Here is a 21,478-nt window from a genome sequence, read left to right as displayed (position 1 = left end):
TCAGGTCAAAACATTCAACCGAAACAGCATGTTGCTACTTCATTGAGGTCATCAAGGCCAATCTGGACAAAGGTGGGGTGGTAGGAGCAGTCTTTCTTGACCTGCGTAAGGCCTTTGATACGGTAAACCACCATATACTCCTCTCCAAGCTGTCTAATTACAAACTCTCCTTACATACACAAAACTGGATAAAATCATATTTATCAGGTCGTACCCAATGTGTTCGGATTAATGACGACCTGTCACCTTCAAAAGCCTGCACAATGGGAGTACCTCAAGGCTCAATTTTAGGACCGTTGTTATTCAGCTTGTACATCAATGATCTCCCATCTGTATGTGATGGAGTGGAGATTTTGATGTACGCTGATGATACAGTCCTATATACACATGGCAAGGATGCAGCTCATGTTGCTGCCAAACTCTCACTTGCTATGGACAAAGTTGCAACATGGCTAAATGACTCCTGTCTAACCTTAAATGTTGGAAAGACAGTGACTATGTATTTCTCTAACAAACAAAGACATGGTGACTGTCCCGACATTTTTGTAAATGGACAAAAAATAAAAAATGTTGACGAGTTCAAATACTTAGGTGTTATTTTGGATCCCACACTGAGTTTTAAGAAGCATATAAAAAAGATGAGCCAAACACTGAAATATAATCTAGCCAATTTTAGACATATCAGAAATTCGCTTACAACTGAGGCATCTAAGATCTTTTTAAATGCAATGATTTTTTCTCACTTTTCTTACTGTATGTTGTGTTGGTCTCAGGCAAACAAGACAACCTTAAAGCCGCTTGAGTCTCTTCATAAACAAGCCCTGAAAATATTTGACAGGAAACCATGACAATATCACCACTGCCGCATAATCTCTCGATATAATATGTTAAACTTTGAAAATGCAATCATGTATTCAGATATTCGTATGGTGTTCAAAATAATCCACAATGCCGCTCCCCCACCCTTGAAGATCTTTGTCCAACTCTGCTCCGAGAACACCAGCAGGACTACGAGGTCGACCTCAAGGGGGGACTGTAGAGTTCCCAAAAGAGGCTCTGCCTATGCTCAATCCTCCTTTTCATTTAAAGCCATAAAGGAATGGAACAAACTTCCCACTGAACTGAAACTCTGTACAGATCTCCACACTTTCTCACGCGAAGCTAAGAAATGGATTGTAAATAACCAATCATGCCTACATTAGTCTACTACTTTGCTACTACTAATTTAGTTTTTTTCACAGCAAAGTTTAATAATTTTATTATTCAAAGTAGCATAATGTGATCTCACATATTGTGCAGTGTGTGTATGAAATGTGGTGATGTGACTAGATGTGATTTTTTTGTACTTCAACATGTACTTTGTAATTTATTGTATTGTTTGTGTTGTATTTTATGTCGACCTGCCCTGGGACTGCAGATGGAAATTAGCAAATAGCTATAATCTGGTGCAAAGCATCTTTTCTCTTTTCTGAGATCAATGTTCTCTTTTGCACATGGTCCCTGACAAATAAACTTAATAAACTAAACTAAACTAAACTAAACATTTCATAATTGTAATAGCTGCATAAAATGCTTCATAACAAAAATAGAAATATAGATATAGAATCAGACATGCCAAATAACATACATTGTCTTCAACATTAGTGCAGTCAAACAGGCGCATCACATCCAAAACAATCCCAGAACCAACTAGAAGGGCACTCGGAGAGCGCAGACCTCCGCCAAGGCTTGTTCGTGAGTCGGATCCGGAAATTTTATGGGTTCTTCCTTGGCCCATGCTACACCCTTCCACGAAGTTTCATGAAAATCGGGCCAGTAGTTTTTCTGTAATCCTGCTGACAAACAAACAAACAAACACATACATAACCTCCTTGGCGGAGGTAATAAATATAGTGGATGAGCAGATTTTTAAATTTCATCATGTGGGGGGAAAAATCGGGGGAATTGAAACAGAGGGGAGAGGGGCAGGAAAATCAAAAGGGTTGGCAAGCATGGGATGCATATTTTATCATTTATCAGATCATTTATATCATATATAATGTATCATTTATATCGTTTATAATAGATTATCAGTGTGTTTTCTTGCCAGATTCGCTCGCGGCAAGCGGAAAAAATAGACCAGACGCCGAAACCATTGCTGCAGATCGCGAGCCGGCCGTGGCGCGTCCTGTCTGAACAGCCCATTTGGTTAACATGGGCGCCGAAAGGAAGCGGGCAGCGCTTCGCAGCGCTTCTGCCTCCTGTCTGAACCCGCCGTAATAGTAGGGATAAGCAAGTGATGTTTGTGCCTTGTAGCGGTCGCTGGCGGTTATGCCGGGGTGCCAGTGTAACGGGCGTACCTGGCCTGCAACAGTCTTATATCTGGCTGGATGCACATCCGTTAACTTCTGTGTGATCTGCGTTGTGTTCTATGGCTGTGCTGATTGAAGGAAGGACCCGGACCACAAACAGCTACTGGTTGCTCTTTTAATGAAGACTGGATGGTGGTTGTGTCTGTACAAGTCAATAAAAAAATAGAAATGCTCTGTAACATGCAGTCTCTTCCACACACGCGGGTCATCAAGCCCCTCCTCTCAATTAGCCTAGCGCGGACTGACATGTTAATTTACACTTTGCATATCATACATGACTAATATAGCTCCTATTATTAACAGCAAAAGTGCTTTTGAATAAGAATGTGAAAATAAATGAAATAAAATGCATAAATGCTCAATGCATTTGATTACATATGAATTCTAAACATGCTAAATATAACCAGTATAGATACTTAGATAGATACATAGAATGCACATACCTGTACAAGTCAATAAAAAAATAGAAATGCTCTGTAACATGCAGTCTCTTCCACACACGCGGGTCATCAAGCCCCTGTTAGCACATAAACACACAGAAAACCCTGTAGCACTTGGAAACACGTGTCTACTATAAAACTTGCAAAGTGCATTTACAAAGTTTATATTCGAATGACACATGATTTTTTTTAGCAGCGGGGGGAAAGGGTTTTGTTGTACCTGGGTGGTGCGCGCGCGTAGTACGCCGGTGAATATCAATAGGTAATTAAAAAATATGAAATAAAGTGACACTTGACTGCAAAACAAACTTTAGAACATACTCCACTCTCCTCACTTTCTGCCCTCTCTCCTGCTTCACTCTGCTCTCCTGCTTCACTCGCCTCCACTACTCCTGCCTGCCTACTTGTCTAATAAGGTTACATTTGAGAATGAGTAACGTTAGATAATTCTCTCACATCACAAATATTTGATCACGCAACCAGTAAGAACATTAAAATATTGTAGTAGCCACCACTAACTAGGGATGGGCATGAGTACTCGAGTACTCGATTTGGACGTCAGTATTCGTTCAACGGTTCAACCTATAGAGTACTCGCATTTTTTTTTTTTGCTTTGTAAAAAAAACATATGTATATAATAAATATAAACGTAAATTGACCCTGTTCTATATTAAAAGTTTACATTTTTTGGACGGGACTGCTAGCAAAAATGATAGATCTGCGCACGCATTGTTACAGGATCGAACGTTACAGGCAGAATGGCGACCAGGCATAAGAGTGATGTTTGGAAGTATTTCGACAAAATAGACGAAATGAATGTGCAGTGCAAACTATGTAACGTTAAACTTGCGTATCATAGAACAACTAGTCCGATGATTAACCATTTGCGCATTAAGCACAAGGAGAAAACAGCGGAGACAGATAACAGGCAGTCTTGCACCACCTCATTTGCTAGCAGTGTTAGCACACGCCGTTGTGATGCCACCAGGGCAGAGAAGATTAGCCAGCTCATCACGAAAATGATGACCGGAGATATGCTCCCGTTAAGCTTTGTGGAAAGAGAAGGCTTCCACGAGCTGATGGCGTTTGTTGAGCTGGAGTACAAGCTACCATCGCAGCGAACAGCTACGAGAGTGGAGAAGATGTATGAGGAAAGTGCGGTGAAATTGAGGGCTGATCTGCAAAGTGCCGAGAAGGTAGCCTGGTTGTTCAATAGATTAATTTCAAATTGCACTTGTTTTCCGTTGTTGGCCAATTTACATAAATGTGAAAGCATTAGATAGTAATAGATATTCTTACAGGCCTATAGCCTACGAAATTAACTGTGTAGCGTTAGCCAAACTTTGGTTCCGCTTGTGTGTTTCCAGTCGGACACGGACCCCTACCCGCATTTTCGCTTGGGTGTTAATTTCGGACCATATTCTTACGTACGTTTTTTTTTACGAGTACTCGGGTACTCTATAATAATTTAATGCGAGTACTCGAATATTGAAATTACTTAAAATGCCCATCCCTACCACTAACATTACATATTTTAGAACCAGAAGGCATTTCTTTCCCTTCAAAACTTCGGGGCATAGCTAAGAACCTTGAGCCCCTCCCTAGCTAAAGTAACATTACCTGACTATCTTCCTCATCGACATCAGGCATCTTTCTCTTCTTGGAGAAATATTTTAACAAACTCATCTGAAAATGCAATCAGGTATATTTAATACATAGCTTATATAAACATAGTTGGCAATTATTTTACCAACGTTTATTGAAGTAAGGCTGCGTTCACACATAGCGTTTTTTCCCCAACCGCCAGCGCCCTTTTCTCATTAAAAGCAATGGGAAGCGGCCGCAAGGCGCACAAAAGGCGGCCGCTCCCGAAAAGCACTGCAGCGGCGTTTTTTTCGTCAGAGCGGAGCTCTTTCAAAAGTTGAGAAATGTTCAACTTTTCAGAAAAGCGCCGGGTGACGTGAACCGCTTTTTCCCAGCCGACCAATCGCAATGACAGAGACGCTGGCCGTTTCCCATAGCAACAACAAATATGGAGAAAGTGAAAGTGCCAGTGGAGAAATTGGACGCTGTAATAAGTGAATTTCCGTTACCACAACAGCGATCATAAAGGCAGTATGGATTATACTGGACATGTATTGGAAATATCTGGTAAGCCTTTGCTTGTTGCACAACACTGTATAGTCTGCTAGAAGTGCTAACCAGCTGGTTAGTGAGCTAGCAGCTGCTCAGCTAACGTCAGGTGACGTTGCCGTGATTCGCTTTTTATTTCTCCTCACAAAAAGCGCTCCAGGCAGCGCTTTTTCCACATCAAAAAACGCTGTGTGAACGCAGCCTTAATCTACCTTTCTCTCTCTTCTCTTCTTTTTCTCTCTCCCTCTCGCTTCGGCCGGGTGTCGCCACGTGTCGCCACTTCCTGTATCCGTCATTTCAGAGTCGTGTAATTGCGACTTCATGACATTTCATAAAATTCTGAAGCAGTGGCGGCAATAATTTTGCAGCAGCGGGCCGCCGCTGCAAAATGTATATAACAGAAACTCTGCGTAATTCCTCTAATATTGGCCTTTATTTACCTCAACTGCAGAGGGTACCAGGCCTTTATTGGAAGCAGGCTTATATTACAGACAGGCCTTTATTTCTAATTCCCTCTGTTTGATAAGTATATTTGCATATTTTAGTACGAAGCCTCCTTGTTTTCTGATCTGCTTCTGTTGGGGTACATTAGGTAGATGTTTTTTTGTTACTGCAATGCATTACGATAATTACGGTAATCGACGACGGCATGCTCCAGAGACTTCCGCCGGCCGAGCCATCTTGTGGCACTTGTACGTTACTACAAACTACAGTTACAAACAGGCACCAGGAGTTTACCGGTATCCACCGTTGTTTGCATGTAAGCTGAAGCTAACTGAAGCTAAGAATAGAATCTATACAGTTATCGCCGTTTATTTCGATGCATATGCGCGAGCTCAGTCCACCCGGACACCTGACCTGCGTCTGGGGCTTGGATCGGGAGGATCAATGCGGGCCATGGGCGCGGTGGAGAGGACAGTGGCGGAGAGAGGAGACGGACACGGTCCAGCCATATACTAGGTTTTGACCTAGTCTTGTTTCCTTTGTTTTTTCCCCCGGCCTGTATTTGAGGCCAGCCTTTATTTGTTCGTGTCGACCACGGCCATTATCGGAGACCCGGCTTTTAATTGACTACCGGCCACTATTAGAGGAAATACGTTAACTGCATGTTCACACTCTTAAGACTAAGATTTATAACTGCATACCGCTACGTTTGCATTGTCTACAAACCAAAATAAATATTTAACTATGACCAGGAAAATAATACATACCTCCTCTCAATTAGCCTAGCGCGGACTGAGAGTGGCGCAGCATTGACGTCAAAAAAAAACTGCGACCTCTTAAAGTGACAGTACAGCTATTAACACTTCAGTTTGAATAGGCTACAAAACACACCTTGAACGTAAACAAAACACAGGTTCTTCAATATTTATCAGGATTTGGTGAAATTTCAAACATAAAAATAAAGATATAATTTCAACCCGGTTACACCAGTCAGAGTCTCAGTCTGACAAAATATAATTTTTAGTGTACAGCCAGCAAAACCCTACAAAGGAACTGATACAGGTACCAACCCCTTAAACTACCAGTACACACAAAATACAGTAGCAAGCAAGAAACACACAACACAGTAGTAGTTCAATATACAGTTCAACCCAACCCCATAGTCGGTTTCTCAGTCTTATCAGTCTGTGTCACTATGTACCAAAGTTCTCTGCTTAGTCGAGTTCTTGGTTTCCACTGTTACTCTGCAGCATTTGAGCTCCCCAAATTTAGTCAGAGTGAAACCTCTCGTCAGTGTTGCAGCTGTGTAAGTTGCTCCGGGAAAACCCGGTGTTACCTCCTGTACTCCGGTTCAGACGAGGCAGCAGGCTCCCGGGAATGGTCGGCCAGGGCGATGAACAGAGGGTTGGTGAATAAATGGCGAGGTGAGTGAAGAGAAGTCGGATCCGGTCTGTAAGGACAGGCGGCCTAGCAAACGGCAGACTTTTTGACACGCTGCCAGGGATTGGCAGGCTAGCGACGTACACTCGGACGGTCTGACCTCTTCCCTGTGTGTGTCGGCTTGTAAATACGCGCCATATTGCTTTTTGAACTCAGTCCGTCTAGGGGTGTGTGTGTGACGTAGGGGGATGCGTCCTTAAAGGCGCGGATCGCCACAGCCTTAGTGTTAAAACCTAACTTTGGCTAAAGTTAGCTTGCTAAAGACTATGCATTTTCTTTTTCTCCTGCAGTGTAACCTCTGGAAAGCTGCAAACGTTACTGATTGTGGTAAGTTCTGTTGTCAATATCATATGGGGCATTTGTGATCTTTTATTCACCCTCCTAATTACCTTGTGTTCAATATTTATCAGCCATAATGTTACAAGGCCCATCTAATTCTAGCTGGTAATGTTAGTTTGCTACACTGTGACAGCAATTACATGTGGTAGAAATGTACCAAAATGTTAGCCAGCTGCCCTAAAATCATAAAATAAAGTATAGGCCTAAGGGTAATCAATTTATGTTTAATGTTGGGTATTCTTAATTTGTGCATGACAAAGTAGCCGCCAATCAGTTGTGTTCCTGCTGTGCAACCTATTTGGAAGTTCCTGTCAATGGTCATTGCTTGTGGTAAGTTCTGTTTACAATATCATGAGGGCATTTGTGATAATTAGGCCACCCTCCTAATTGGGCTGGGGAAAAATATTGAATCTAATCGATTCTGACAAGTTGAGCTGGGCAATTGTCTACTAAGTAAACTAAATGTAAATTTAAAACTTAAGATGTGGTCTACTCAGTAAACTAAAGGTATCTCTTGTATCTCTCTTGTATCTCATGTTTCCTCAGTTATCCATTCATGTGGAAATGTAAAGACTGTGACAATTCATATATAAGAAGATCTGAACTTCTGAAACACTATAAACTTGATCATCGGCAACGCTTTCCGGAGCAAGGTTAAATTCCTCAGAGCAGATGGAGCAAGTTGTGCTACAGTAGATGCTTCACAAGTTAAGTCCATCTGTGAATGGGAGAGGGCTGCGGAATCCAGAGCGGTCCAATTTATCAACTCCTTTCCTCAGATCCTACCATTGGGGGAAGACGTACTCCCAGCTTTCTCATTCAATGAGCTTCGAGACAGCCAAGAACTGGATCCAGTCATCGGAGAAGTTCGTGGACCAGAAAAGGCTTCCGTCTAGAAGAGAGAGAGCAAGGTTGAGTCATCAAGCCCAGACACTTCTCAAACAATGGCACAGGCTTAAAGTCCAGGAAGGAGCCCTCTATAGGGTAACAAAAGACCAACAGATTAAGCAGAAGAAACTTCAGTTTGTCCTCCCAGTAAACATGCGGGAAAAGGCACTTACTGGAATACACGATCAAGCTGGACATCAAGGCCAAGCTAGAACTTTGCATCTGGCCAGACAACGCTTCTTCTGGCCACAAATGGAAAAAGACGTCAAGGAATATGTCAAATGCTGCCAGCGATGTATCCTTGCGAAAACCCCCGAACCTGCTGCCCGAGCACCCCTGGAGAGTATCCGAACCTCCGCACCCATGGAGTTGGTGTGCATTGATTTTTGGAGTGCCGAGGATAGTAAGCAAAGAACAGTTGACGTTTTGGTCGTGACAGACCACTTCACAAAAATGGCTCATGCATTCCCCTGTGCCAACCAAACCGCAAAACAAGTGGCAAAGAGGCTTTGGGATAACGTGTTTTGCATATATGGTTTCCTAGAACTAATCCATTCTGATCAGGGAGCCAATTTTGAGAGCAAACTCATAGCAGAACTCCTCAGCCTGACCGGCATCACAAAATCACACACAACTGCATACCATCCCATGGGAAATGGAACAACCGAAAGGTTCAATAGGACTCTCGGGAGTATGCTCCGGACTCTGCCATTGAAGGCTAAACAACATTGGGCACAACAAATACAAAACCTGACATTTGCCTATAATGCCACAGTACATGAAACAACAGGATACGCCCCATTCTATCTAATGTACGGTTGAATCCCTAGACTCCCAGTGGACGTGGTCTTCAAACAAGTGATGAACGATCCAGTTGTCGTCGACTACAAGACGTATGCGAAGACACTGATGACAAACCTCCATGAGGCTGCCAGCATTGCTCAGCAGCATGCAAGTAAACAACAAAAACACCAGGCGACTGGCTATAACAAGAGAGTCCGTGGAACTCACCTGGAAGTGGGTGATCGAGTCCTACTTGCAAATAAAGCAGAAAGAGGGAAAAGAAAGTTGGCAGATAAATGGGAACCCACAATCTACACTGTCATAGACCGGAACCCTCAGACTCACGTATACAAAGTCACAGATGAAAACGGACAGACCAAGGTTGTGCATCCTAACTTGATGTTGGATGTCAGCTTTCTACCGGTTCCAGAACAAACAAGCAGTGAGCCTGATCACACGATTCCAGACGAGGCTAGTGAGATGTCATCTCAATCCAGTGACTCTTTGAACTGCTTGGAGGTAGAAGCCTCTGAAGGCCGCACCTCTGCATGGATACGTGCATCACATGATGATAGTGATAAGTCCTTTGAGGGTAGGAACGGGTCAAGAAAGGTGGATGAGATTTCAAGTTTCTCACTAGGGGGTTCTGACCTGCCAACACATGTAGAGTCACAGTCTGATTCAGTCAACGACAATAAAAGCATACAGGATGAAGAGGAGGACTTACCTGAGGCAGACTTACCTGAATCTAGTGACTTCTCAGACTCCTGTATAACTGATGTTGACATTGACATTGGCCCTTCAGCCGATGTTCCGGCTCCAGACAAGGCAGGGTCCAATGACATTCTAACTCCCACACCAACACCTGATAGTCAAATACTTACACAAGAGCCAGGGGACAGAGGGCCGGAGGTCAGAACACGAGCAGGCAGGGCAGTGAAGGCAGTTAACAGGTTGATAGAAAATATGGTACAGAAACCTTTCACGAAGAGTATGGTAGACACGTTTAACAAAAGGTCTCAATCTTTACTTACCTTATTTGGGAGGGAAGAAGTATAGACACTCACACATAGACATGGTGTCGGTATTTTTTATTTTTTTATTATGAACAGTGACTTTATTTTGGTTGAGTCGGAATGTCCATGTTGGGACAGAATGACAAAATGTTTTACCAAGTCTTATGTGGTGTACAAGGCATCACATGTACTAGGAGCAGCAGAAGCTTGATCAACTTCTGTCTTCTCTGAACCTGCTTTGCAAGTTGCTTACTATGCAGTAGATAGGATTGTATTCCTATGGGTATTTTGGTCCAGATTCATGTGATACATTTTGATTTGTATAGAAATCTCATACCATTATAACTAAAGTCTCTATGTTCAGGATTTTGGCAAAGTTAAAGAGGGGAGAATGTAACAGAGAGGAAAATCACATACCTTATTTTCCTATTATATTTATTTTCATTTACATATTTTATTTCCAAAGTACGTTTTTCTTGATTTATGCATTTTATTTTACCAAAATCCCTCTCTTTGTTTTTATTATAAATGAGTGTTATTATTTTGATTTCCGGCGCCATCTGGTGACGTTGTAGTGTATTTCTGCACTCTCGTCAGTTTACATCTGATCTGACGAGAGGTGAGTCACGTTCGTATGGGCAGCGCCACTGAGATGATATGGTTCATAAAATAAAATTTGTTTAAGTGTATCATGTTTGATTATTTTATTGTAAAGATGTATTGGGTTGATACTACAGGTTTTTAGTGTATGTTTCACTGGTTTTTATAGAGTTTGACTGAGTGAGAGGTGTGCATTTTCTTGCTAGTGAAACATGCTTCGTCATTTTTGCTTGTCATAGGTTGAGTATTGTGTGTGCCAGGCGTGACGAGGACCTTTTGCTTTTCTGTCAAACTGATTTACAGAAATAAAAGATTATCGCCTGAAGTCGTGGTATGCTGTGATCACTCGTGCACCAGAACACAACACAGAACACAACGCAGTGTAGCTGGTTTGGACCGGTTACACATACACGCCAACACCACTGACTCACTGACTATCACACCCCATAGCATTTTGACATTTTTGGTTGTTTCCAATAAATTATTGGTTGTTGCTTTAACTTCTTGCGTCACCTCCCGTTATTTGTCATGGTTCTTGAGCCAGCCATGACAATTGTTATTAAGATACCTTGAGGTGAAAGGTCAAGGGACCCCTGTGTTTTTGCCCCCGTCTGTCCGTTTGTTAGTGAACAAGATATCTCAGTAATGGCTGGATTGCCATGAAATTTGCTGTGCACATTCATGATCCTAAGAGGAAGAAACCTATTGATTTTGATGACACTGTGACCTTTCCTTTAGCATCACCATCAGAGCAAACTTGCGATTTTCAAATGAGAGTATCTCCTGATCTCCTGTCACAGTCACAAAATTTGCGGTGTACATTCATGACCCCTAAAGAAAGAAAGCTATTGATGTTGGCAACCCCATGACCTTTCCGCTAGAGCCACCATCAGGAGAAACTGCAAATGTATGGCCAAATTGCCATACAATCTGCTGTGAACATTCATGGCCCCTAGTGGGAAAAACCTAGTAATTTTTGATGACCCCCTGACCTTTCCTCTAGCGCCACCATCAGGCTCAACTGAGAACTCCTGTTTCTGTCATCTATCCAGTAAAATGTTGAGTGTGCAAGTAATGGCAAAGTGGGGAGACTATTAGGCCTTGGCGGAGGTCTGCACTCTACTGTGCATTCTTCGAGTTGTCCTCATGTATTGCTTTTTTTGCAGGATATGCAGGAAAATGAGGCTGAAGAACTGGAGCAGGCAACCATGGCGATCTTTATCACCGGGAAAGAGGATCCTTTCCATCCACCCAAAGACATTAAGATAGTCATCGAAGGAACAGAGGTCCTGAACGAGTTGCCCTCGGTTGCAACAGCTTTTGCCATGTTCTTCGGGCTCATATACACACTCAACATAAAATATCCGAAAAAACTGCAATGCACCTTTGAATTTGTGCAAAAAGGCCTGATGGAGCTTGATGGAAAAAAGATGACCCCAAAAGTTAATAGACTGAGCACCCAGCTGTACAGCCCAGAGTAGGCAGAGTTGAATTGCACTGACTCACTTGATTCAACCAAGACTTTGGACCCTTTAAGAGGTTGGTGTTTGGAGGTTGCACTTACATGACTGCATGTTCACTGCAGTGTTTACAAATATGTCTGCCCAAGTTCAGAGACCAGCCTCACAGGCCGAAGTAGGCCGAGTGTGCTGAAAAACTGGAGAGAATGATTGCATTTGCACTGCAGCGTTTGCACAGATTTTGTACGGCAGATAGGCTAGATTTTCAGACAAAGGGAGAGGGCCAGGAGCTTTCTCTCTTGAGGAAGACTGAACTGAAGAGATTCATACAAGTCATCTTAAAACCCTTGAGGAAAATTCTTTGGATAACTGTTGGTGTTAAGAGGAAATGTGTCAGAAAAACATTCCTAATTCATTGTTCCTAATTTGTGATTTCATCAAGTGTCACGAAATTTGTGGGTTCAAAGAATTTTTGTTTGAGCTATTGCATCCAAATTAGTTGTATTTAAATGTAGGGCTTTCAGCTCTGAATCAGAAACACTGTCATAGTGTCTTAAGAGTTGTTCCACTATTCACTGTCTATGGAGCAGCTCCAGGATTCCATTTTAGGGTGTTAAGAGGAAATGTGTTCTGTCAGAAAAGCCTTCCTAATTCAATGTTACTACAAATTTGTGATGTCATCAAGTGACAATCTTTAAATACAACTCATTTGGATGTAATGGCTCAAACAAAAATTCTTTGAGCCCACAAATTTGGTGAATAATTCAAATTAACTAAACACATAGTTCTTTTGCTGCCCTAGTGGTTGATATTTTCACCTTGCTGCACACACTGCCCCACCCCAATCTGTGATGTCGGAGTACCTTTTTTTCCATAGACTTTGTTAGTACCTCACATCACAGATTGGGGTGGGGCAGTGTGTGCAGCAAGGTGAAAATATCAACCACTAGGGCAGCAAATGGACCATGTGTTTAGTTGATCATAGGGCTCACACCTCTGAATCAGAAAATGTACCCATATCCCAGTAAAATCACCATGGGTACTGCATGATGTCTTAGGAGTTGTTCCACTATTCACTGTCTATGGAGCAGATCCAGGATTTGTCTCTGGTGTTCAGCTGAAGGAGACTGTTCATCTTTATAAATTTGAAACAGATGTACAGTGTTGTCAGTTTATGGAACAATAAATATGAATGTGTTCTAAAAGAATGTGTTCTGAGTAGTCATTGATCAAAATGTATTTAAAGCATTTTTTTTTTATTCGATTTGCTATACATTTCAAATAATGACAACTGTTATTTTTTATTTGAGACAACTTAAAATAATCAGTTTGCTCCAACCTTCAAAAAATGGTTTGCATGGAGTTAAACATTTTAGGTTAAACTGAATGGATTATTTACATTAAGTCAATAAAGACAACTATTTTTTTTTAAATTTAGGACAACTTGAAATAATTGGTTTGCTCCACCTTCAGAAAATAGTTTGCATAGTTAAAAAATACAGGTTAAACTGAATAAATTATTTACATTGAGTCAACGTCAAATATTTCGTGTGATCGATTACTTCAATTTTTTTTAAGTTGATCCAACGTTTTATTTTTTTCAGTCTGCTTCTCTGAATCTGTCATCTTAGAGGAAACATTCCTGATTCTCCCTTAAGAGATTTTTTTTTTTTTTAATATGACTAGCAAATAGATTTCTGGTGATTTCTGCTCGATCTTTTATCTCCATTATACTGCTAAAAAAAACCCTACAAGATCACATTACAAAGTAGCAGGCAGCTTTTCATTCTCAAAATTCAAATGAACTCTGTTAACTTGTTGGTTTCCTGACAGCAGCATGGCATCAGCTTCACACCGTTTCTGGCTGAGTTTGTCTGGCTGAGTCTGCAGCGCCCTCTGCTGGTCAAATCTGAGTGCAGCATGCAGCTGCAGTTCCAATCCGAACCTGCCGGCGGCGCTGTGAGACCATGAATAACAATCCACTGAGCACAGAAGAATGACGTTCACTGCCATCTAAGTAATATATACCCAATATATACCCTGATTTTGCTCTTTATTTCAAAAATGTGATATTTGGTCGCAATGAGTATTGTATCAGTGATGAAAAGGCCTTTTTTCTTATTAATTTAATTTTAATTTAAACAAAATGCCATATCCACAAATGTAAATTTACCAACAGAAAGTCTGAATTTTGTGTTTTCTTTAAGGAAATTAGTCTTTACATTGATTTAGTTTCTCTTTCTCATAACAAAAAGGCCATTAGAACTTTTCATATTTGTCAATTATATAAGGTCTTTGTGTAATTTAAGAAAATCTATGTATCCCCCTTATTTTTTTGTCAGTTATTTTACATTTTTTATTGCATGTCATTATCTTCACCTTTTTGTATTACATTGCTGTATTTTATGAAGATTCAATATAAAAAAAAAAAAAAAACACTATGATGAAAGTATCACCTTGCTCTCACTGCAACCCAAGCTAACATGGTGCAGCTGCGCCACCCAGTGGTGATGAACATACAGTGCAAGTCACTGACAGATGAATGCAGATCATCACCAATTTAGTTCTTTTCCCTATTCCCTTCCCTCTCGCCATTCATTTTCAACATTCAGAAATAGGTGTGGATATCATTTCTATCTTCACTTGTCATTCATTGATACCATTAAAAAAAAACGTCTTCTGGAGTCACTTCTGTCAAACTGCTGCTACTAACAGGCTACTGGACTGAAACTGTAATAAAACCTGTTACTGTAATACAATTTTATGACATTAACTGGCAATACTTCATAAGGGGTGTAACATTTTATGAGCTGATGATATTATGTTGACTAATAATAACTCATAAGAAGGTGGAGCATTACATTAGTCAATATCACTTTACATAAGTTAAAAGTAGCTTTATGAAGTAATGAACAAAAGTGAAAGTAATAATGGGATGCTATTAGATAATCAGTTGTTTGGTACTGTAATCCTTTGGATAAAAGCATCATTGACCATATCCAGTAATTAACTTGGAAGGCATCCTGATCACATTACAGTCTGATTAATGTCAAGAAAACAGATACAACAGACACGATCATGATATAGGACATTTACAAAAACATACTCTCTTGTTTAAATTCCTCTCTTTGGGTGTGTTTACATGTGTTCTTGTGTTGGATTTGTATATGAAAAAACACATTTTTGGAACTTTTTTAATTCCAGTATTTACACAGCTCAGTTGTCCAAATCCTGATATACTGTAGTTAGACTGTGGCTTTCTGATAAATACAGGAACATATTCATGCTTTTCCCTAAATTCCATGACTTTTCCAGGATTTTCCAATTGGGCTGAAAACCATCTAATGTGTCAAACAAGCTGCTATATTCCTGGAGCGTGAGCCTTTTGTAAAATTTCCTGATATTCCCTGACTTTCCCGGAGCATTTCTCAAATTCCCTGACGTTCCCTGTCTGGAATACACCTCTCCAAATTCCATGATATTCCTGTAATTCCATGGCAGAAAAGACAGAGCAACAGCAACCTTTTGATAAATCCATTTTAATGGAAAATGTAAAACCCTTTTGAACTTCAATGTACAAAGCATGTAACACTTGCACTTTAAAATTTGAAATTGAAGCAAGCCATGTTTTAAAAAAATACCTCAGTGAATGTATATATGTATATATTTACACATCATAGTTAAGTTTTTCATTCTTTTTTATCATTTAACTTCAAAAGTTCACCATAGTAAATTTTAACAAAAACAAAAAAAAAAACAAGACAATTATTTTTCTTAAATAAATTACATCTTTTTTGTAAATGTCTCAATTTTACAGTGAATACTTTTTTTTTAATAAAATGCTGAAGTGTATAAGCCATTTAGGTTTTTTTTTCTTTACATAATACAACTTTACACTGTCTTTACAATAGTTTGGCAGTTCATTTTCAAAAAAATTGATTTTATGGCATGAGGACTGTAGAGCTCAGCAACAATTCCCAAAGTTACAGGCATTAGCTGGTGTGTGTGTGTGTGAGTGTGTGTGTGAGTGTGTGTGTGCGCGTGTGTGCGTTTGCGTGTGTGTCCTCCATCACAGTAGAGCCGTATTACAACTGAAAACCACGTAGCAAAAAACTGTACAAGTCACATTTACATTAATGCTTTTTTTTTTTATCTCAACATCGCATGATCATAGAACTATAAAATAAATACAACATCTTCACGGGGGGGGGGAGAAAAAAAAACAGAAAATGAACAAAACTGCAAAAAAAACAACAAAAAAAACAGGATAGATAGAACTAGAAAAAGAAAACGACAAGAACGGACAAAGAATGACTGGAACGAATGACAAACGAGGGGAACAGCAGTGCTTTTTTTTTTGCCTGCGGATTTAAAAATCTGAGATTTTCTCTGTTTCGCGCGGTTCCCCCTCCCCCACCCTCCCCCAATCTTTTTTCATGATTTTTTTTTTTTGAAATCATTAGAAATCACAGTTATTATCCTGATGCTGCTTTGCTGCTGGTGATGCTGCGATGATCAGCAAAAATATCTTCAATCCAAGACTTTTGTGTGCGGGCTGCCGGCACAGACAGGGATTAAGCCTAGAGCAGAGCCTAGCTAGGGGGGGTGGGGGGTGTGTGGGGGTGGGGGGTCAGTGTTTTGCCCTTCCGGTTACGGGACAGTCTCTCTCTGTCTCCCGAAACGTCTCGACGGGACCGTCCCGCTAGACCGAACGTTCTGACCGAACGAGTTGAATTAGTATTGGTTTCAATGGAGAACTGTAGTGCAGGTTGGTCTCAAGTCCAGTAGCTGCAGTTTTAGTGGCTTTCTCATAAGGCTCACGACCCAAAGTTGCATATTGTCCTCTCTTTTCCTAGAATTCCTGTCTCGCTCTGCTTCTGTTCTCGGTTAAAAACAGAAAGCGCATGAAAAATAATCTTCTGGACCGTTAAGGCTTAATCCCTGTGCGTCCCGAGCTTGGCCCTTGGTGTCTTGTGTTTCTAGTCCACTTGGCACTGAAGGTTTGGGATGATGGTGGTGATGATGATGATGAAGGTTAGTGTGTCTCTCTGTGCATATCTCAGGTCAACGTTTAAGGAAGTCCCTCGCTGGCCCGCGGGTGCCGTCCAGGGGCGCGTGATCGCGGCCGTTACTTCCGGGTATCGAAACGATCGAACGAAAAGGTTCTGTCCTGGCGCGGGACGTCCAAAACGCCGCTCCGGTTGCGGAGGCGACGCGATTGGTGTTTCGGGTCGAGCGACGCGGTCCTGAGTCCAAGAGTCCAAGATCGCGCGACGAAGCCCCGAGTCGCGTGAGGCGGCCGCGGCGGTGGGAGTTCTCTCATTCCCCCGACGGCGACCTCTCCGGAAGGGTTTGGAGAAGGAGGAGGAGGAGGAGGAGGAGGGAGTGTCATGAGTTCTCCTCTTCCTCCTCCTCATCTTCGGCGCTGCTCCTCTTCAGCGAGGTCACCGCCTCCTTCACGCAGTGGTACAAGATGTTCTTCACCTGGGAAAGGAAGAGAGACGTCAACACTCGGTACTTATTCCAGACCAGGTTCAGGACGGTTGGTCACATCTGTCCTGAACCATATCACTTCAGAACTGAACACTGCATTCACTATACAGATGGGATGGGTATCAGGACTAAACACCCAATATTATGCTTATTTCTGAGCCACAGATCTTTCTAGCGATGGCATTGGCTGCTAGAATGTAAACAATTTAAAAATGTCATTACAAAGTGCAAACAATATAATTTGGATGGAGAGCTTGTGAAACTGTGAAGGTCAAGCGTCTCATTTGTGATTACTACAGCAGAATAACATGGAGCTGATATCACCATTCATTTTTCTGCCCCATGATACGGATTGTCACATTTTTGTATCGCGATATATTGAATTTTGATATATCATCCCATCCCTAGTCAGAAGCATAATATAGAAGATTGGTCATCAGCAGGATTTACATTTTTTTTCTTTCTTTCTTGCTTCTTTATTTTAAGTACATTTTTAGTGCTTATATCACTTTTCTTCACTTGATGTTTTAGATGGCTGAAACATTTTCTGATATCGAACTCCATTGTAGCTGATTGACTAGTTATCCACAGGAATAAGAAAATACACCAAACAACTAAATGGACCCAGAAGTGCAAAGTACATCACCATAGCTGTTTTTTTAAACAGTGTTAAAAGTGTTTTAGGGTGGATTTGTCCTTTAACAACACAACTATATGACCCTCTTTTGCTATATTCCTATGACTAGTTGTTACTGCAATGGCCCAATTTCTCCACAGGGAGCATTTAAGCTTCATCTCACAAGTGGTGATCAGATTTGAAGGCTTTGAACACTGTAGCGTTGCAGAGTGTCCTGCTATCAGGCCATGGTCAGTGGAGTGACTCATACCTTCTATGATGCCAGTCTGCCAGATACCTAGCAACACGAGCCACTGACAATAAGGAGAGTCACTGTTCACACTGAACTGCAGGGCGGCTTAAATGGCATTACAAGAGGAGATACTGATGAAGAGCAGATTGAGCCGGGATAATAAAGGCTTTTTAATTTGTGTATCCGCACACGAACTGCGCTGGCTTTTTTGGAATCGGGGATTCATGTGGGCGCACTTTTGGCAAGCAGGTTCCTCTGCTTGTAATGTGTTTTTCTCTAGTGAGCAGCAGTTGGCAGACATGTTGACCAGATCCAAACAGAGCCGCTCTCTGCTTTTCCCGCACAGCAGCTCGTCAATGTGAATACTGTTAAGAGTACAGACAGACAGAGAGCGGATAGTGACTCACTCCCTGTTTTACAATCCAGTCCACTGTGTGTGTGAGTGTGTGAGTGTAGTGTATTCAGAGCAGAGGGACAGAACGTCCAGAGAACATCGCTGATGGTGACTCAGTCTGCCATCCTGTCTGTCTGTATCTTACACTGGAAAAGACTCACACACACACGCATTTGTGCACACTAATTATCTCTAATGAGGAGAGAACGATAGACGGATAGCTAGAGAGCGTGAGAGGGAAACGGAGACAGTGAGTGAGACGGGAGAGGGGAGAGAGAGGCTGAGTTTGAATGAGATGGCAAGTGAATAGATGTTGAATCCTGCACTCTATTCACTGCCTTTTCATCTTTTATTGAGACAAATCTATATAGGTTTGTTTCTACATTTAGACTGCTTATGGTTATCTCTGTTAAAATGTCCGTCACCTGTAGCTTGTCCTCGTAGTTGACCTCCTCTTTCGTGGCCCTGAGCTCCTGGGTCAGGTGGAACGAGTTGACCACGTGTTCGGGAGACACAAAGTCATTGATGACCTGAACACAGCTGTGGAGGTTCTGGACCTGACAGACGGGACGGAGAGGGAGAGGGAGAGGGAGGGACAAATAGGAAGAAAGATAGGATATGAGTAAGTATGCAAATAAGAAGAGAACATATGGGAGTACTACACAAAACAAGACAATTTCAACACCAGAACATGTGAAGAAAGAAACAAAAATCCAACCAATGAGGTGAGATAATGCAGAGCCTAGAGTGGACAACAACAGTATATGACATGTCTGAGTGAGAAGAAGCTGCGTGTGTGTGTGTGTGTGTGTGTGTGTGTGTATACCTGGTGCATGGCCCCGGCGGGTATAAGGACAGAGTCTCCGAGGAATTGAACGACGGTCCAGCCCTGAACTCCATGCTCCTCTAGCAACCGCTGCCGCTGCTTCCTGCTCAGGTACCAGCCCTGCTCCCTGATTGGGTCCTGCTCCAGCGACACGTCCAATCCCTGCTCCTTACACAGCTGAGGGGGTGGGGATAGAGTGGTTAGGATTCAATCTAAATTCAAGTAAATTCAAAAATTTGTTGAATCTTACAACATGTTGACTATTTCCAACTACAGTGCACATTCCATGAGAAATGAAATGTTTAAATATTGGTGATATGCCAATACTCTATGATTATTAATTGTACAAACTAAAATTACAATGTATGGTTCTTCACAATTAATTGGGCAGCTACTACTACTACTACTACTACTACTACTAATAATAATATCCATGCATACTTGAGTGGAATCAGATCAAAATGTCTCATTAGACTTAGTTCAGGTTAAGGTCTTCCCATAGACTATCAGTGTAGTATTGATCAATTCTACAACATATATCAATCAAACTGCATCATATCTATCATATCAGAGGTGGACCACACTGACTGGACCATATTCCATTTGTAATAAAAAGACAATATCAGCCCCAGATATCAGTCAGCAGTGTGTGTTGAATGTGTGAGGAGAGGACTGACCTTGTGCAGGAACTCCCTGACCTTGTCCAGGTCTCTGTTGAGGTAGATGTGCCACAGCGCCCCCGGTGTCTCGCTGGAGTCCTTCAGCCTCCGCCGGACGCCCTCGTCCAGGTCCTCCTCCTCCAGACGCTTCAACACTCCTGCACACCGGGAGGGAGGGAGAGAGAGAGAGAGAGAGAGAGAGAGAGAGAATATAGGTGATCATTGTTATTTTTCTATTTGATGAATTCCCATTGTTTTTTGAAGCTGTGGAAATATTGTTCATGCAATAGTAATTTCTACGAATGAAAATAAATCCTACCAAAGCAATGTTTAAAAAGGAAGTGAAAACAACTTTACAGATATGTCAAAGTTCTTGTTATTTTGTCTTGTCTTATTTTGTTTTTTAGTTTATCATTTATTCCTGTATTTCCCAAATCAAAACAAATAACGCATTGTGAATTCAACTGATAGAGAAAGAGAAAGCGAGAGAGGAAGAAAAAAAATAAACAAATACACACAATATTTGCAAGCCAGGAAAAATCTCTCGTCTTTCACATACACACACACATGCACGCAGACGCACACACACACACACACACACACACACACACACACACACACACACACAGATATCGACACAGTACAAAGAGTATGGTGCGACAGTCAGGCCAAGTCTTTAAATATTCATAAAGATGACAAGGTGCTGTGTGTGTGTGTGTGTGTCTGGGAATGCTGATGCTATTTATAATATGGAGGAGGAAAGGAGAAGGGAGGGGTGGAGGGTAACCAGGGGAAGGTGGGAAGGATGGATGGCGCAATGAAGGGAAAAGAAAAGATGGAGAGAGGAAGAAAGTGGAGAAGTTACATTTATTGGGCCGTGTTTAGCAGATGATAAAAAACTTGCATGCATTACAAAAAGACTAATTTCTATTCTGGTTCTTGGTTTTGAAAAGGTTAAAAGGTTAGGAGAGATAAAGGAAGGGAGGGAGGTAAAATGATAAAAACAGAGAGAAAAGATTGAAAGAGAAGGAGAGGAAGAGTTATAGAGACAGTAAAGGGGAACAAGGCAAGGTCGAGAGGACAAAGACGATAGAGGGAAGACGAGGAAATTGGAAAAGAAGGAAAAGGGAGAAAGACAGAGGGAAAGGGAAGTTGGGAAGAGAGAAAAAGAACAAGGCGGGAGAAGTGGAAGGAGAGATGAAGCCATAAAACTAAGAGAAAGAATGGGGGGGGGGGGGACTTCCTCTCCTTCCCCACTCCTGCAGTTTCTCCCTTTTTCCCTGTCCTGTCGTCCCTACTCTTCCTCTCCTATCTGCTCTCATGTCTTCTTCCCTCCTCTCCTC

The 21,478-nt window shown here is 41.6% G+C and overlaps 2 protein-coding genes across 2 annotated transcripts in view; one reads left to right on the top strand and one right to left on the bottom strand.

The window, feature by feature from the left end:
* exoc6 (exocyst complex component 6) overlaps window positions 1-21,478 on the top strand; it is a 458,194-nt gene that overhangs the window by 138,537 nt on the left and 298,179 nt on the right. The window lies entirely within an intron of this gene.
* The window catches only part of jmjd1cb (jumonji domain containing 1Cb), a 130,796-nt gene continuing 124,735 nt past the window's right edge, over window positions 15,418-21,478 (bottom strand). Inside the window, exons 28-31 of the mRNA XM_071904877.2 lie at window positions 20,154-20,293; window positions 19,477-19,653; window positions 19,076-19,207; window positions 15,418-17,378 (exon numbers count right to left, since the gene is read on the bottom strand). Coding sequence (XP_071760978.1) covers window positions 17,283-17,378; window positions 19,076-19,207; window positions 19,477-19,653; window positions 20,154-20,293 — 545 coding nt within the window. The 3' untranslated portion in view covers window positions 15,418-17,282. The remainder of the gene's footprint in view (window positions 17,379-19,075; window positions 19,208-19,476; window positions 19,654-20,153; window positions 20,294-21,478) is intronic.

Source organism: Centroberyx gerrardi, chromosome 20, assembly GCF_048128805.1.
Source record: "Centroberyx gerrardi isolate f3 chromosome 20, fCenGer3.hap1.cur.20231027, whole genome shotgun sequence".
Lineage (NCBI taxonomy): Eukaryota > Metazoa > Chordata > Actinopteri > Beryciformes > Berycidae > Centroberyx > Centroberyx gerrardi.
The sequence above is the reverse complement of the archived record's forward strand: the minus strand, read 5'-3'. Positions and strand labels throughout refer to the sequence as shown.